The sequence below is a fragment of the Garra rufa genome, chromosome 21 (genome assembly GCF_049309525.1).
Source record: "Garra rufa chromosome 21, GarRuf1.0, whole genome shotgun sequence".
Lineage (NCBI taxonomy): Eukaryota > Metazoa > Chordata > Actinopteri > Cypriniformes > Cyprinidae > Garra > Garra rufa.
The window spans coordinates 38,595,397-38,613,664 of record NC_133381.1 but is presented as its reverse complement, the minus strand read 5'-3'; the positions used below and the strand labels follow the sequence as shown (position 1 = coordinate 38,613,664).

The window sequence follows — 18,268 nt, the reverse complement described above, 5'->3', positions numbered from 1 at the left end:
TATAGCATACACTTTACAGTGTTACTGAATTGATATTGTTTTTAAGTATAAAGGTTAAGTGACCGCTAGATTATGTTAAAGGTAATTTAACCGTAAAAATAAAGGTAATAATATTGGCCTCAGAAATTTATTCGGACACCTTCAACATTTCTTACATCGCTATAGTTTAGAAAATGGTTATAACAAATATGACTCAAGAACTCAAGTGTTAAACTGAGTGAAAAAATACATCTTGATAATGTCAGATACCTTTGACAGAAAGGTACATAATGGATTACAATCGATCAAAAATTCAGACAACGGTTAGTATGACAATATTTACTACTATTAACTATATACTTTGTTGACCAATTACCAATCAGTGCTTAATTTTGTTCAGTCTGTGGTGTAAAAAGGTCAGGTCAAAAAAAAATTATCAGGATTTTTGGGTATAATATGTCAGTTTACTTGATTTTGCTATCCTCACTTACATAAATGAACTTCAGTGTCCTGCACCCACTAGTAAAAAAATTTCAGGTGTCTGAATAATTTTTGGTTTGACTGTAGGTACTGATATGTTGTGCATCCCTATTCCCTAATAATTTTATGTTTTGTGTATTTTTAGAACAAAGGACTACATTCTTAAAGCTGTACGGGGGGATGCGAGCATTAACCCTACAGACTTCACAAAGTTCTCACATAACTACAAAATTGAAGTACCGCTGGTTGGCTCAGTAGAAAGCAACATGATTTTTGACTCGGCCAATTACATGCCCAGAGAAGTCATGTTAGCCACCACACTTGACAATTTCAATGCAGAAATACTGGAGGTACTGTATGAGTTTAGCATTAAAATATACATTTTAAATATTCAAATATATGTTGTGTCCATAATTTCCCTTTTTAATGAATGCATGTTATGCCTTCTTTCTTAGATTGGCCTTGAAGGTGAAGGCTTTGAGCCGGCCATTGAAGTTCTCTTTGGTGAAAATGGTTTCTTCCCTGATACCATCTCGAAAGCCATGTACTGGGTCAATGAAAAGATTCCACATCCTGTTAAACAGGTTTTGGATAAGTGGATTTCCCCACTAAGAGGTGAAAGGATGAAAAGACAGGTATGTAATAAAGAATCTGTCAGGTATTATAACTTTTATGGCTTAATATAATGTAACTGATGTCTCTTACTGAACTATGTAGTAGAAGACCCAGTAAAGATTTACATTATTTAAAAAATCCACCTTGTGTGGCTTTTGGTTGTAATTCTCAAGCGAAGAACCACAAGAGAAGCAATGCAAGTCTTTACTGCTTTTTTAATGATAAGAAGAAGCGATAAGAATGGGAAGATGCCTGTGGATGAATAAATCATCCTAAAGACCTGCGTCTTTGTTCTCTCCACTTTAGCCCTGATGCCTTTGAGGGTTTTAGTAGATTACAGCTAAAATAGCTTACAAATGGCAGAAACAAGAAATGCTAGATGCCATCCTGGCAGGATGTAAACATGCCGATGCATGTCATGACACTAAAGGAGTTTCTCAGCATGTATTTCACTCGATGTTCTTGTGGGGAAAAATCAATGTTACAGCATTTAGATTAAGCCTACACTTATATGCATCTTATGAGCTCTTTCAGTAGCTGTGGTCTAATGAGGGATAATGTGGAAAGAACAAAGACGCAGGTCTTTAGAAAGTTTAATGCGTGCACAGGCATCTTCTCGTCCCTTTCTTCTCGTCTTTTCGCTATAGCAGTGAAGACTTAAATCGCTTCTCTTGTTGACCTTCATCTGAAAATTACAACCAAAAGCTGCACAAAGTGGCATCGTTTTCAGTATTTTATTGTGTTGTGTTGCAGTAAAAATAGCAATAGGCAGCGCCAGTAGCTCACCAAGTTCAACAATGACACCCTTATAGTACAAAATATGTATAAAACTATGTGTACTTTTTAAATAATGTAAATCGTTCATGGGTTTTCCACTAGATATTTTTTAGTAAGAGACATTAGTAACAATTTAGTAAAATCCTTTTTTTTTTTCTTTTTTAAAATGGGTTGCTTTTAAAAACATCTTCTCTTTTAGGTTCCTCAGGATATCGTGAGGAGTGTGCAAGAATACCTATCAGAGTTCAAAAAACGTCTTGAACAGATCGAAGATGCTCCTAAAGGCTTGGCCTACCTGCGGCTTATGGGAGTAGAACTGGGATACTTGAAGACTAATGAGCTTAATGTCATTATTAACTATATTAAACTATACACAGAAACATTTAAGACAATGTCTGTGAATGTAAGTGTTATTAGAGTTTGAAAATATGATATACTATCTGTATTATCCCGAAAATCATCAGTCTTCATCAACTGAATTTAACTCTAGCAAGTGTGATATTCTCTTTTCATTGCAGTTTATGGGAAAGCTGATATCTAGCTTGGAGAATGAGTTTTTCATCCACTATATGTTCCTGGACAAGGCTTTTATGTTACCTACAAGTGCTGGTTTTCCACTGAAGCTTTCTCTGTCTGGAGTTTTGGCCCCTGGAGCCAAAGGAGGCCTGACCATTGACCGCATGATGGTAATCCTTCTCACTAGTGTGAATTTTGCCGGGTCACAATTAAGTAGCTAATTGTTAATGTTTTTCTGTTATTATTCACAGCAACAGCTCTCGTTCATGCCATCTGTGGGAGTGGAGTTTGTTACTCAAATGGGCGTTTATATCCCGGAATTTGTGGTAGCTGGGATTGAAACACACACAAACATGTACCATGAAAGTGCTGTGAATGCCAAGGTCACCGTAAGTGACAGTCAGATCAAGCTCTCCATCCCTGCACCACAGGGAAACATCCAGCTCTTTAGCATCAGGTAGGCCACCTGAGATTCTTTCTTACCATGCATTTATACTTTGGCATACACATATTTAATGGTGACTTCATTCTGTACTACTGATTAAAGGAATAGTTCACCCAAAAATGAATGTTTATTCAATTTGATGTTTATCTGCTTACCCCCAGGGCATCCAAGATGTAGGTGACTTTGTTTCTTTAGTAGAACACAAACCATGTTTTTTTTATTTTTATTTTTTTTACTCAAACCGTTGCAGTCTGTCAGTCATATAATGGCAGTCAATGGAACCCACAGCTTTGAGAGTTAAAAAAACATACACAGACAAAACCAAATTAAACCCTGCTGCTTGTGAAGATTTGAGGTCTTGAGACACAAAACAATCGATCTGTGCAAGAAACCGAACAGTATTCATATAATTTTTTTTACCTCTGATCCACCCCAGTGTCCAACTGTCCTAACAGTGACGAAGAGCAAGCAATGTCGATAAATTCAGTCGATCAGGCTCAAAAGTTGGGAGTCGGTGAAAAGTCAACACTCCCGGATCAGTTTGTGCAAGCAAACATAATCTTTTAGTTTTTAATCAGTTGCAATACTCAGGATAAGCACAAGTAATAACCATTTTGAGTAGCCGTCATTCCCGCAATCTCTGTGTATAAACAATGACTGACGTATGTACACGACAGATCGTGTCCACGCATGCGTCTACTATGCCAGATACCAGCCGGCTGTTGCAAACGTGCTCAGGACAGTTGGACATTGCGGTGGATAAGAGGCAAAAATTATATAATTACGGTGTCTTGCACAGACCGATTTTTTTTGTGTGTGTTAAGACCTCAACGTATTTTCATGAGCCTCAGGGTTTAATTTGGTTTTGTCTATGTATGTTTATTTGATTCTCAAGGCCATGGGTCCCATTGACTGCCATTATATGACTGACAGACTGCAACATTTTGAGTTAAAAATCTTCATTTGTGTTCTACTGAAGAAACAAAGTCACTGACAGTATATCTTGGATGCCATGGGGGTAAGCAGATAAACATCAAATTTTAATTTTTGGGTGAACTATCCCTTTAGGTAGTAGAATATTTTGTTCAAAAATTAGAACATAATGGAAACACATTTCTTCTTTTTCTTTCACAATAGCAACAAGTTGCTCTCAGTGACCTCCACTCAGACTAAGATTGTCCCCTCCATGGTAGAGGACAGGACTGACTCTACAGAGTGTAATCCCGTTTTGCCTGGGATGAATTACTGCACTATTTTGCGCTATTCAAATGCTAGTTCCACTAATAATGCCCCATACTATCCTCTCACAGGAGAGACAAGGTGAGAAACAGGTGGATGTAGAGAATGCAACAGATTTACTTTTAAGGTCTATGCATTTAAAAATAGGAATAAATAATTTCTTTTCAGGCTTGCTCTAGAACTTCAACCTACAGGAGAAGTGCCTGAGTATACAGCGACCATTGCCTATGCATTGCTGAGGGAGGGAAAAGAAGGACGCCATAAAGTTGACTCTGTGAAAATTGTTCTTAAGGCTGAGGGTAAGTCCTCAATTAGTATTTGAATAATATTACTTACTTCTTATTTTATTTCTAGCAATGCTATTAAACTTTTTGCTTCAAAAATTTGAAATTTCTACTTTCATGCATGAAATTATGCACTTTTAAACATTTATTTGGTCCAGATTGTTTGCATTTCAATGAAAGGGAGTTGTCCAATGTGTAAGAATTTGAAATCAGTCTAAAAATAAGTTCCTCTTATTTTAAGGTGCTGAGCCTACTGAAGCCACAGCAGTTGTGAAGTACAACCGCAATAAGAACATCCTCACCACAGACTTTCAGATCCCTGATTATGACATTGAAGCTGGCATCAAGCTGGCAGTTACAGATAGCAGTGCTAAAGGAAAAAAGATGCATGGCATTACAATTGATGTAACTAACAAAGACATCCCACAACTTTCCCTAGTTGGACATGCCAGGTATAGCAAACATTTTTATTTAGTATTTATTTAGTACTGGCCTGAATATAATATTTCACATAAAAGACGTTTACATATAGTCCACAAGAGAAAATAATAGTCGATTTTGTAAAAAATTACTCTGCCTGCTGTCCTTCAAGTCCCACAAATTCTTTGGTTTTTCAGCATTTTCCAGCCCTTTCCAACAATGACTGTATGATTTTGGGATCCATCTTTTACACTGAGGAAAACTGACGGACTCATATGCAGCTATTACAGAAGGTTCAAACACTCACTGATGCTCCAGAAAGAAACACAATGCACTAAGAGCCAGGGGGTGAAAACTTTTTGGATTTTAAAAACAGGGTAAATTTAACTTATTTTGTCCTCTAGGAAACATGTAAGTATCTTCTGTAGCTTCTGAAGGGCAGTAGTAAATGGAAAAAAATATATTTAGGCTAAAATAAGAAAAATGTACACATCTGTATTCTGTTCAAAAGTGTTCACCCCATGGCTCTTAATACATAGTGTTTTTTTCTAATGCCTCAGTAAGCATTTGAACCTTCTGTAATAGTTGCATATGAGTCCCTTAGTTGTCCTTAGTGCAAAAAAATGGATCTCGAAATCATACAGTCATTGTTGGAAAGGGTTCAAATACACAAAAAGGCTGAAAAACCAAATAATCTGAGGGACTATGTAAACTTTTAAACAGGGTCATTTTTATAAAATCAACTACTATTTTCTCTTGTGGACTAAATAAAACATCTTTTATGTGAAATATCTTATTCAGGTCGTACTAAAATAAAAATAACATGAATTTTGTATGATCCATCTTATTTTGGTAAAATAACTAACATTTTGCAGATTCTGCAAGGTGTATGTAAATTTTTGACTTCAACTGTATGTGTTTCTGAGCAGGTTAGAGTCTATGCGTGACGGTCTGATTGAGCTTAAGTTGGCAGTGCCAGCACTACAGATGGACACCTCTGCCACTGCCACCCTAAAAAATAACAACGGGCTCATCCTGCAGCTTGAAACAGCCTTTAACATGCCAGAGACTACATCTGTGCAGAAAGCCATCCTAAAATATGGTAATAAAGCACACATAGTTAATGAAGCAAACCTTCCTGGAATGAATTTGTCATTGAATTTTTAACTGGTGACTTTGCAGATAATAACAAGGTTGAACTTGAAATGAAGTCAGACATAAACTCTGAAGTGGATAAACTTTTCCCAAATATGGAGGAGTACCGTAGCCAGCTACAGGCGAGTATTGATAATGTCCTTGACCAGAAAGTCACCAAGACTGACATGAAACTTCGCCACATTGTTTCAAAAGTGCTAGAGGTAAGTGCATCAAATCAAAATCAAAATTACATGTCTTTTACTATTTTCATTAAATTTTTGAATGGCTTTGTTGAAAATGAACATTTCACGATCAGTCTTTTTGTCCCTAGGCACTGAATATTTGGCTGGATAAATTAGCAGCAGGCAGTACATTCGTGAACATAGAGAGGAGCAAGAGAAGTACACCAGAGCTCACCTTGCCATCTTTGCCAGAAAAAATATATCTTAAATCGTGAGTGATATTTTAAGAACTTTGTTACTTTTCACATTCAATAAACAACAAAATAAAACAAAACAAAACAAAACCGGGGCTAGATGTCACATGAGGACGTTGTCCCATGGCCTGTATGTAGATTGGCGCATGCTGCCACAAAAGATTAAAGAAAACATTGGATGCAAGATTCACTTTTACATGGTGCCTTAGCAGTGTGTGGACACAACCACCCTACAATGATAAAAAAATGTATTCTCAAAAAGCCTAAACAGTCAATTATTACGCCGTTTTGATTTCCTAAGCAGTATGACGTCATAGTGCTCAGGCTCCACCCACAGCCACTGAAGGACTGTCCCGTATCAGCCGTATGTGCCATTTTCTCTGCACTTAGCAGCTGTAGTGACAACAATGTCTCATAAGCAATGCAGGTGTATTTTGACGGTAATGTGTCACCGAATATACATAAAAACAGAAGAGAGGGGCGGAGTGAGCAGTAGCTCATTATTGTTAAAGAGACATGCACTAAAACAGGTCGCTGTGAACATAGCTGTTTTTTACTAGATAAAAAGATGTTGTGTTACACAACCATTGAGGAATTTTAACCAAAGTATGTTACGGACATTTCATGAAGACCCTAAAGCACTGGTCTTAAACTCACTTCCTGCAGGGCCGCAGCTCTTAACATTTTCGCTCCAACCCTAAATAAACACACCTGATCCAGCTAATGAAGGTCTTCAGGATTACTGAAAACTCCAAGCAGGTGTGAGCTAGAGCTGGTTGGAGCTAAACTCTGCAGAGCTGCGGCCCTCCAGGATTTGAGTTTGAGACCTCTGCCCTAAAGAACCATACCAACTTGTGGAAAATGGCCATCTGATGTCCCTTTTAACAATTTAAATAATATATTGAAAATACAGTCATGTGTGTTCAAACTTTAGACTTGTAATCTTTATATGCAGGTATGTTATATACATTGATATTGACTATAAACTTAACTCTCTTTTTATGTTCAGTGATGCATTGATGAGATACCAGTTCAACAAAGGCAGAATTTCCATTTCACTTCCGCTTCTCTTGGGAGGAAAGTCATCTGCTGAACTCAACATCCCTCCCACCCTCACACTCCCACAGATTCAAATTCCTCTCATTGGCCTGGATATTCCTGAGAACAACTACAAGATTCCAACATTTACAATTCCAAGAGCTTTGGATTTCTCCTTACCTATGTTAGGTGTGGCAGAGGTGTCTGTCAAGATGAACAGCAACTTTTATGACTGGGAGGGCTCTATCTTAGGGGGAAACAACACTGTTGATGTTCCCAATTACATTGCTCAGTATAAAATGATGGCCAGCTGCCCTCTAACACCCCTGTCATACAAAATTGAAGGTATTCAAGTCATCAAAAATCATTTTAAGCTATCTACTTCACTTTATTATACTTACATTTAAATATTAATTTTTTCCTCTATTCACATAGGCATGGGCATGATCACTGGTAGAGTCGATGATACTCTGAAGTACCTTGTAAATGGATCTATCAGTCATTGTTTACTTGATGCCAGCCTGAGTGTCTTTGAAACTATGAGCATGGCTGATAAAATCAGTGGTAGGACCAACTACAGGATTGAAGCATCTAGTCCACTTGGTCTGCAAACCTCTGTGTATTATTCGGCTCAGTCAACTTCCATGAGTGATGAGATCATTGGAGATGGGAACTTTGATGGATATATCAGGATAGGCTCTCTCTATGCCAACTCCACCCTCAGCCAGACCTATATCTTCAATATGCTCAAAAGAGAAGGAAAAGGAGAGTCCACATTGAAGTTTGACTCCTCAATCATCCAGGGTCAGAATGTGATCAAAGGATCCTACGTTAATGAAGAGCTGTCGCTTTTGTCCAAAACAAATGTGCAAAATGACGTTTTGAAGCATGTGGCAGAGTTAAAGCACAAGAAAGGCCAGCTGTCTCTTAAGTCGGATGGTAGTACAACGGCACTTGGAAAAGCTCTGCGCTGTAAAGCGGAACTTGATGTCACGAGTGAAGAAGCCACACTGAAAGTTGAAACCCAGGCGGATGGTGCAACATGTCGTGCATTTTCCCTCCTTAGTGGAACTCTGAACAGTAATGGTCTTGAGATGAACATAGAAAGTTTGCTGAATTTCGAAGATGGGCATGGGACACACAAAGGCACGCTTACTTTTGGAGCAAATGGCTTGAGCGCTAGTTGCATGACAACTGTTGAGGGAAGCTCTTTGACTTTTGAGAAAACCCTCAATGTTGGTATCAATGGTGATGGAGCCTCTATGTCTCTTGTATCAAAAGGATCAGCACAGGATAACACAATTGAGCTCAGTGCGGAGGGTAAGATTTCACCTAAAGAAGTGTCTCTGACCAGTGTTTTGAAAGGGAATGCCTTTGATGGAACTGCAAGAAACACCATGAACTTTGGTATTAATAAGCAAGGACTGAGTCTGTCTAATACCATGATGGGTTCTTTACAGAAAATGAGATCCGAGTGCACAAATACTCTGACTGTAACTTTATGGACCTTGGCTTTCCGCTCCAAAACTAAGCATTTCATCTGCGATGGTGCATCCTACAACCATGACATTAAGGTTAATATGAGGCCATTTGTCACATTGATAAGTGCAAATACTGAACTTGAGATGTTTGATGTTGGACTCAGCGGTGATGGCCGCCTTAAGATGGAGCCCTTTAAGATGGATGTAGCTGGGAGCCTCAGTGGAAAGAATGGGGATGAGGATAACGTTAAGCACAGCTGTCAATTTACTTATGCAGATCTGGCTGGCACCATTAAGTGTGATACAACGGCGAAAGTGTTCGATTCCCAGATAAGTAACAACTTTGACCTGGATTTTGCAGGACTGTCTTCGGTTATGAACAGCAAGACACAAGTAAATTGCGAATCTTTACGTCTTGAAAATAACATTCGTACAATGGCAATGCCATTTAGCCTTACAATCGATGCCATTTTGAACAGCGATGGCACTGTGAAGTTTTATGGAAAGCACACTGGTCAGCTGTACAGTAAGTTCCTTTTGAAAGCTGAGCCATTGGCTATTGCTAAGTCCCATGAATATAGAGCTTCTGCTGTACACATGTTGCCAAACGGAGAGTCAGCTGAAACACGCATTGAAAACAAGTTTGACAGCTTGCTGATACCTAACGAACAGTCTGTGGTTTGGAAGTTTAAGTCGAAGCTAAATAATCACGCCTACAACCAAGATGTCAATATTTATAACAAAGAAACCGAGATGGGGGTCCAGCTCTCTGGAGTGCTTCAAACTAATCTTTTGAACATGGAAACTAGTGATATTCAATTAGACAATCAAAAGTTTAGTGCTTCCGGCTTTGTCAAGTATGATAAGAACAGTGACTGTCACATTATTCATCTTCCATTCATTGAGAGCTTCCCTGCTGCCTTTGAAAGCATTAAAAATGCAATTCTGCATAAATTTGAATCCTTCCAAAACTACCTCAACAGTTTAGATATCAATGGTTGGATAGGTCATTTTAGGAACAAGTTGGATGAACTCCCTCAAAAAGTGAATGACATAATAGTGGACATGGACCTGGAGAACAAAGTCAACATTGTCAAGGACCAACTGATTTCTCTCATACATGACTACACCATATCAATAGATGACCTTGATGCATATGCTGAGAAATTTAAGGAGTCTTCAAAAAATAACATTATTGATTTAGCAACAAGAATTAGGGATCGGATTATTCAAATCAAAGACGGCATTGAGAGTGGATCATGGGCCAATTCTGTTTCTGAAACTTTGATGCAGATTGGAGACGAGCTTAAAGCTTTTGATGAGAAGTATGAAATAACCAAAACAATCATCAGAGGCATTGATGGTATTGAAGATATAATACGACAGATTGATTTACAAAAGCTGCAGGACAGCAGTGCTGCTTGGTTGAAACAACTGGATGCAAAGTATGAAATTAAAACCAAACTTCAGGAAAAGCTGAGTGAACTCAGGAAGATTGTTGAGACATTTGACATCAAGATGTTACTTGAGAGTCTGAGAGACTATATAATCTCATTTGACTTGACTGGATATGTGGAAGAACTATCTGATCAAATCCCATACGAAGACATAGAGAGAGTGCTGGATACTGCGAAAGATGTCATTGTCAACTGGATAGAGGAGTACGAAATTCCAGAGAAAATCAATAGAGTTTACCTAAATGCACAAGAGCTTATTTTGCGGTATGAAATTGACAAGAAAATTGAAGTTTTTGTAGAGCAGGCCATTATATTAGTCAAACAGTACCGAATCCAAGAGCTAGTACAGGCTGTAGTGGATACGTTAAAGTCTATCCAGTTTGAGTACATCTCTGATAAGGTTATGGAGGTCTTGGATAGCATTGTTTCTCTGTTAAAGCAGATGGATTTCAAACAGATTCTAGATGATATAAATGAGTACGTTCTCATGATTATAAAGACTTTAAGAACTTTTGATTACAACAAATTTGTTGATGAAGTAAATGAAAAACTCAAGGACGTAGTCGATTATATTAACAAGCAGATAAATGAAGTATATGAAATCCCACAAAAAATAGAGGCATCCAGGGAATTTATAAAAGAGATGCAAGCGACTGTTGTTGATTATTTGGAGAGACTGAAAAACACAAGGATAGCTGAGGTTTGCAGGAATGTTATAGATGTGATTGACACTACTGCATATAAAGACATCAAACTGAAGATCCAGGACATCATTGAGGATGTGAGGCAGAGAATCAATGACATGGACATCAGAGATGAAATCTCAGTTTACTTGGAAAGAGCGAGTCTTGCTTATGTCAATATGATCGAATACATTTTATCAGAGTTCACAGATCTCATTGATGAAATTAAGAAGATGGCTGAAGATAAGGAGCTCCTCAATCAAATCAGTCAAGCGGTGGAGGGAGTTCTTAATGCTCTAAAGACAGCAGAAATTGACGTACCCACCTTTGTTCTTCCATTCACGACTCTTGAGGTTCCTGGCTTTAAAATTAAAATGGCAAGGATACACGATATTACTATTCCAGCAATGATAACAACACCAGAATTCACCATTCTGGACCTGTTCAGTATTCCTTCCATCACAGTTGACTTTGATAAAATCAAGCAGAGCATTGTTGCCTTCATTGACAAAGTTCGCCAAATAGAAATGCCAGAAGTGGATCCTGAGGCCATCTTTGGGGACTTGCGAGCTCTTTATCTTTCTGACTTGCCTGATTTTACTTTCTCAGAGATCACTCTTAAGGAGATAAAATTCCCAGAGATTATTGTTCCAAAACTTAAACTAGAGAGTTTTGAGATCACTATGTTGCCCATCCCTGAAGTCAAAATCCCTGCAATTCCATTCGAACCATGTCTACCAGCTTTTGGCAAACTTTATGGAGAATTCAAAGTAGATTCTCCTCATTATACATTGATGACGTCAGCAGCTCTTGAGAACACAACAAGAACACCCAAAACTCCACAGTTTAAAGCTACTTTGAATTCAAAGGGAAAGTCAAACTTTGAATTCCTTGATTATACCCTGGATGCAATGCTTCAAGTCGAAGCTCCAAAAATGAGAAAAATGGTCATTAGCGAGACCATGAAAGTCAGCCACATGGCCTTTGGAATTGACCATGAGGGTTCTGTCATCTTAAGTGGTCCTTCAGCTGAAGCAAAAGCCAAGACAGCTGTCAAAGTCACCACTCGCATATACACAGCTGATTTGATCAACAATGTAGGCATTGCTTTGAAGAATGGAATATCTGCTAATATGGACACAACTTACACCCATAATCTGAACATCCCCACCATAGATCTTTCCAGTCAGGCTATAATAACCAAAACAGCAGAGGCTCGCTTTGAATCCGGGACCATATACGTGACAGTTGGAACGGTAGGAAGTGGAAAGTGGTCTCCAACAAGTCCATCAAGAACCACCAAGTCCATTGATGACTATTCTGATGAAATTACACACAAGAGCAATTTGGAGTTCAATATCAATGCTGGCACAGCAAAGCTAAATTTTGATGGAGAAACAAACAGCAGAAAACTTAAGATGAAGCAGTCGGTTAATGCAGAGTCTGTCATTCTGAGCCACATCACCGTTGATGCCAGGGCTGAGACTGAGGCGCCCTTCATCAAGGGCAGCATTTTGACGCTGAAAGGAAAGGCTCAAATGGAGGATGTCCGAATGCAAATAGGAATCTCACATAATGCTGAGCTCATTGGAAAAGTGAGTGGAAGTATATCCAATGCATGTGAGTTCTTGGCTCAACCGTTTGAGGTCACACTTGATTGTAGAAATAAAGGAAACTCCAAAATCCTCCTGCCCCTGAAGCTGACCGGAAAAATTGATCTCCAAGATGACTTTGGATTTACTTTGAACTCCAATAAGCAAAATGCTTTTTGGGTAGGTCTGGCTCGCTTTAATCAGTACAAATACAAACACAACTTTACTTTGGATAACGGTGAAAATGAAGCTGGAATCTATGCATTTGTTGATGGTGAAGCCAATCTTGACTTCTTGACCGTTCCACTCAGTATCCCAGAAATTACAATCCCATACCTGAATAAGAAAACACCCAAAATTGAAGAGATTTCTCTTTGGGAAGATTATGGTCTGAAAGATCTTCTGACCACTCCTCAACAATCATTTGACATTGATCTCAAGCTCTTGTATCAGAAGAACCCAGACAAACACACATTTGATCTAAACCTTGAGCCATTCTACGAAGCCTTTGTTGAAAATGCCAAGATCTTGAGTTTGCATTTTGAACTCAGACGAGACCACATTTTGGATGCCCTCACCAATTCCTACAACAAAGCCAGAATTCAGTATGGAAAGCACAAAATTGACACATCAAACCAGCCACCAAGATATTTCACTCTTCCTGGATACACAATACCTATACTAAACATTGAGGTTTCAGCCTTCCGAGCTGAGTTGCCCGCATTCAGTTATTTCATACCTAAGGAGGTAAGCACACCAAGCTTTAAAGTTCCTTTGATGGGGTTTTCAGTGCCATCATACACCCTTGTCCTTCCATCTTTGGAGCTACCAGTCTTGCATGTCCCTGAGACCCTTAGAGTCTTGACCCTACCCACATTTACAATACCAGAAATTCAGAATAACATAATGATACCTGCATTTGGAAATATGACATATGAGTTCTCAGTCAAATCCCCTGTAATAACTCTGAATGCCAATGGCGGCCTGTATAATCATTCTGACGTTATGATCAAGTTTGATGTCTCGTCCACATCTGTATTCGATGTCCTCAAAGGTAAACTTGACGGCAGTACTACCATCAATAAAAGAAGAGGTCTGAAGATGGCCACAAGTCTGTCCTTGGTGCACATGAGTGCTGAATGTAGTCATGAAAGCACTGTGAGCCTCTCCAAGAAGAATATGGAGGTTTCCTTAACAAACTTGGCCAAAGTTAAGCTCCCAGTTTTTACGATGGACCTAAATCAAGTGCTTCGTGGTAATACCAAGTCTAAACCAAATATAGCCTCTAACATCAAAGTTAGCTACACTTATAATCTACCAACAATCGAGATGCAAGGCACTGGAAGCATTGATCACAATTTTGCTCTTGAGGCGCTGTCATCTTATGTCTCTTTGGAGAGCACTTGGAAAGGAACAACAGAAGCAACCATCATGGAAAGTGCAAATCTTGCTGGATCTTTAGACAATGAAGCAACTCTTTATTTGAATGCCAATGGTCTTCGTTCCACACTGAAAACTGATCTAATCTCTAAGGTCTACCACCAAAAGGTTGGTTCCTGGAATATAGACGTCAATAAGAACTTTGCTCTCGAGGCTTCTCTGCGGCGTGTGTATGCTACGATGACTTACACAAGCACCAACACAGCTAATATTGCAACGTTTTCAACAAACGGAAAGCAAAATATAAAGGCGACACTCGAGTTTGTTCCACTGACAACCTTGTCAGCTAATCTAGACATTGACATATCACAACCAAGTAACCTTGGTCATGCTGGCATAGTGCAGAATGTAGATCTTTCCATCACTTCAGACAAGCAAAAATTACTTTGGAGTGGCAAGGAACAACTAGCAACACTGATCCATTCTTCTGATCTGACACTATCAAACGATCAGTCCAAAATCCGCATGGAAATGTCTGAATCCATTGAGGGGAATGTTGCATTCCTGAAGACTATCAAATTACCAGTCTACCAGAAGAGTCTATGGGACATATTTAAATTTGGTGAGGTGACCACAACAGACCAATTGCAGTTCCTCAATGCTTCAACTGTTGTAATATACACCAAGAGCATGGAAGGAACGCTATTTGCAATACCTACAAAAGTTTTTGAAAACGGCATCACCTTTAATATCCCACAAATAACAGTCGGAGTTCCTAATTGGTTTAAAAAACTTCAGCAGAAGATTAGAGAAGTGGATATGCGATTTGAAGAGCCTGACCTGGCAGATTATATTTCAATACCACCAGTAATAACTGTTCCAGAGTTTACCGTACCTTTTACTACTTTCAATGTACCATCCTTTGTCATTGATTTGACAAATCTACAAATCCCCAATGAGATCAGTACACCTGCCTTTGATGTCATTTTGCCTGGTTTGCCAAAAGTGGAAATCCCTAGCATTGATGTGAAAACTAAATATCTGAAAGACAAAATGGCTCATTTGTTTGTCAGTTTGCCACAGTATGAAATCACCATAACGCCATTTGCCCTTCCCAAAGCATTCGACATTGGCGACTACCCAATTCGTCTGGATGACATCACAAAAACACTATATCATTTTGAATTGCCAAACGTTATCATCCCAGAACAAAAAATCGAAGTCCCAGAGATATCACTTCATCTCCCAGCTGGTGTGTTTATTCCAAACTTTGGTTCCCTGTCGGCCACCGTCAAAATGTCTTCTCCAATTTATAACAATACATGGACTGGAAATATAGACAACACAGAGTCAGGAATTGTTTGCACATTGAAGTCCACCTGCACTTCCACCATGGTTTTCCTGGAGTATAACTTGGATGGTAAGATTTTCACATATTCATGAGTATTTAATCGCATTATATCTTTCTAAATGTCGCAATGATCTAGTGTTAATATTCTAGTTAATCCATTTCATATTTCATTTTTAGCAACTGCCACCATCCTTCTTGAGAATGGAGCTGTGGGTCTAGATGGAAAAAGCACCTTTACTCACCAGGATGTGAATATAAACTGGAAGCATGATCTTCGTCGGAACCTAAGGTAAGAACAACACATCATTTTCTCAAGCCAACACAATTATAGTCTCCTGTCATCATTTCCTAACAATGTTTGATGTTTTCTCAGAATGAAACGGGATGAGGCCTCAGTTTCCAGGTAATCTCTTGAATTTCAGTTTTACATAGGCCTTGTTTTGCTATACTCATTGCATTACTAATGTTTTTGTGAATGTGTTTTTACTCCACAGTCCTTCACGACATACACTGGGCATTGACGTAGCGAGCCAGACTTTTGCTGACTTGAGTTTTCGTTATGCATCACACAACAATGGAATCACCTCCTCGATATCCTCTCCAGCAGCTGGCTTCATCGGGTTCCAACTCACTAGGAGGTCACCATCTCAGATTTATGCGAAACTGTTCAGCAGATATTTGGTAAGTGATAATCTTTTGTCAACAATTTGTACAGCTTATTGAAAGATTCTAATAAAATGAATGTATTATTTATCCAGTCAACCCCTGACAAGGACACGGACCTGATGAGTTTCAAAGTGACTTTGAAAAACTCTGAAAAGCTAAGCATTCAGTTTGGCTATCATATCAATGGACTATCAGACATGATAAATGGCCTTAAAGACAGACTTCCTTCCATCATAGCATCTCTTCACAAGTTTATCAGCCAGTACCACGTCAGTCACCTCGGCATTGACCTGAACCGCGCTGCCATAAAGCTGAAGAACACACTCTCCAATGGCATCGACAAAGCTTACCAAGAGATCCCACGCATGATTGATTCTCTGCAGACCTCAATTGAGCAGCTCAGACAACAGGGTAAAAAGATGTGGAAGAGAACCCTGGAGAACATACCCCAGATTGATCCCCAAGAGTTGAGCAGAAGGTTCTCCATCAGCGCTAATGAATTCCTTCAGAAGTATGAGTCAAACATGCGGGTTCTTTTGGATGCTGCCATGAAGTTCTTGAGGGACACCAAATTCCACCTGCCAGGTCTGGAGGAGAAGCTAACCGGGCAGGAGTTGTACAATAGGATCAGGCAGTACATTTCAAAAGCAATTGATAGAGCTACTACAAGGCTTTTTACTCTCATAGATATCATTGCTGACACCGTTTCAGGTCACATGAACAAAATAGAACTTACTGTTCCTGGTACCACTAAGGTTATTAGTGGGAAGAACATTTTGAAGGACCTGAGGTCTGCCATGAAATCTGCAAAGGATCAAATAATGCAAGCGATAGAGGGATGGGAAAACCTCAAAGTGGAGAAGGTGTTCCAGGACCTGTTAAACTCTATGAAGGTTTGCATCCAGAAGGCAGAAGAGTTCCTGAACTCTCTCAAGACCGAAAAACTGGAAGAACTTTCCTCTCACATCAATGGCATTTACAAAGAAGCAGGGAACTTACAAGTGACACAAACGATTCGTGAATGGATGCAAGAGGCTAAAAAAGATTTGTCCGAGCTCAAAGATTTCAGCAAAAGTAAAATCCAGGAGATGTACAATGAAATATCAAAAGAGAAGCTCATCTCTAATCTAAATGATCTTCTCATGGTGGTTGATTCGTATATCACTGGTCTGTTTAAGAGCTACCTCGCGTTGATGAAGTCATTGCCATCATATACAGAGCCATACGTACGGGTTTCAAACAAAAAGACGGATGTGGATATTCCTCTTCCTTTCTATTGGAAATCTTTTAGTGAATGGCCCAGCATGGCATGAAGCTTTTATCTAAAAAGTATGCATTTTTTGTCTACGTCCATTATTGTGTTTCCCTAAACAGTATTTTGTATTCATTTTAGTTAAAAATTTAATTTAATTTTAGTCATACAAAGTATAAATAATTTTGTAATGTAAGGAACGTCTGTCTTGGTAAACAATGTTTTGAGAATATAATTAGACTAATGTGATTTTTGAAAATATTGTATTTAAAGACATGTATAAATAAAAAAACTGCAAGACATTACATAGACTGGAGTAAAAACCATAATCAGTGTGCAAAGATTATAACAAATAGGATGTGTTTACATAATCAGAGGACTCTGAAGTGCTTGTGCATGCTTTTTAGTGAAATATTGAAAGAATAACATTCCTCAGGTTTAACAAATGTCAACCTAGACCACAAAACCGTAGCACGGATATATTTGTAGCAATAGCCAAAAATGTATTGTATGGGTCAAAATGATTCATTTTTCTTTTATGCCAAAAATCATTAGGATATTAAGTAAAGATAATGTTCCATGAAGATATTTTGTTAATGTTCTATCATAAATATATCAAAACTAAATTTTTGATTAGTAATATGCATTGCCAAGAACTTCATTTGGACAACTTTAAAGATGATTTTCTCAGTATTTACATTTTTTCGCACCCTCAGATGCCAGATTTTCAAATAGTATTGTATCTCGGCCAAATATTGTCCTATCCTAACAAACCATACATCAATGGAAAGCTTTTTTATTCAGCTCATGTATAAATGTTGTGGTCCAAGGTCACAAATGTCCTTTACAGTACTCCAACGTTGTTAATATTACTCTGTTGGATTTGTGATAGTGCTTACAGCTTTTGGCCAAAAGAGGGCGATGTATTCATGACAACAAATGACTGCAAGGCTATGGATTTCACTTCTGGCATCTCACAATATAATAAATGGTTAACCAGCCATGCCGTTTCACTCCACTCAGTGCATGGTCACACCAGT

General features: G+C 38.6%; 1 protein-coding gene across 1 annotated transcript in view; it reads left to right on the top strand.

Moving 5' to 3' along the window:
* Positions 1-17,533, top strand: part of apoba (apolipoprotein Ba) — a 24,279-nt gene extending 6,746 nt beyond the window's left edge. Inside the window, exons 11-28 of the mRNA XM_073826615.1 lie at positions 35-58; positions 605-809; positions 915-1,094; positions 2,051-2,254; positions 2,370-2,537; positions 2,619-2,824; positions 3,950-4,132; positions 4,220-4,350; positions 4,577-4,787; positions 5,685-5,857; positions 5,938-6,113; positions 6,224-6,345; positions 7,338-7,711; positions 7,802-15,379; positions 15,488-15,599; positions 15,684-15,713; positions 15,805-15,991; positions 16,069-17,533. Coding sequence (XP_073682716.1) covers positions 35-58; positions 605-809; positions 915-1,094; positions 2,051-2,254; positions 2,370-2,537; positions 2,619-2,824; positions 3,950-4,132; positions 4,220-4,350; positions 4,577-4,787; positions 5,685-5,857; positions 5,938-6,113; positions 6,224-6,345; positions 7,338-7,711; positions 7,802-15,379; positions 15,488-15,599; positions 15,684-15,713; positions 15,805-15,991; positions 16,069-17,289 — 11,485 coding nt within the window. The 3' untranslated portion in view covers positions 17,290-17,533. The remainder of the gene's footprint in view (positions 1-34; positions 59-604; positions 810-914; positions 1,095-2,050; positions 2,255-2,369; positions 2,538-2,618; positions 2,825-3,949; positions 4,133-4,219; positions 4,351-4,576; positions 4,788-5,684; positions 5,858-5,937; positions 6,114-6,223; positions 6,346-7,337; positions 7,712-7,801; positions 15,380-15,487; positions 15,600-15,683; positions 15,714-15,804; positions 15,992-16,068) is intronic.
* The last annotated feature ends 735 nt before the right edge of the window (positions 17,534-18,268 follow it).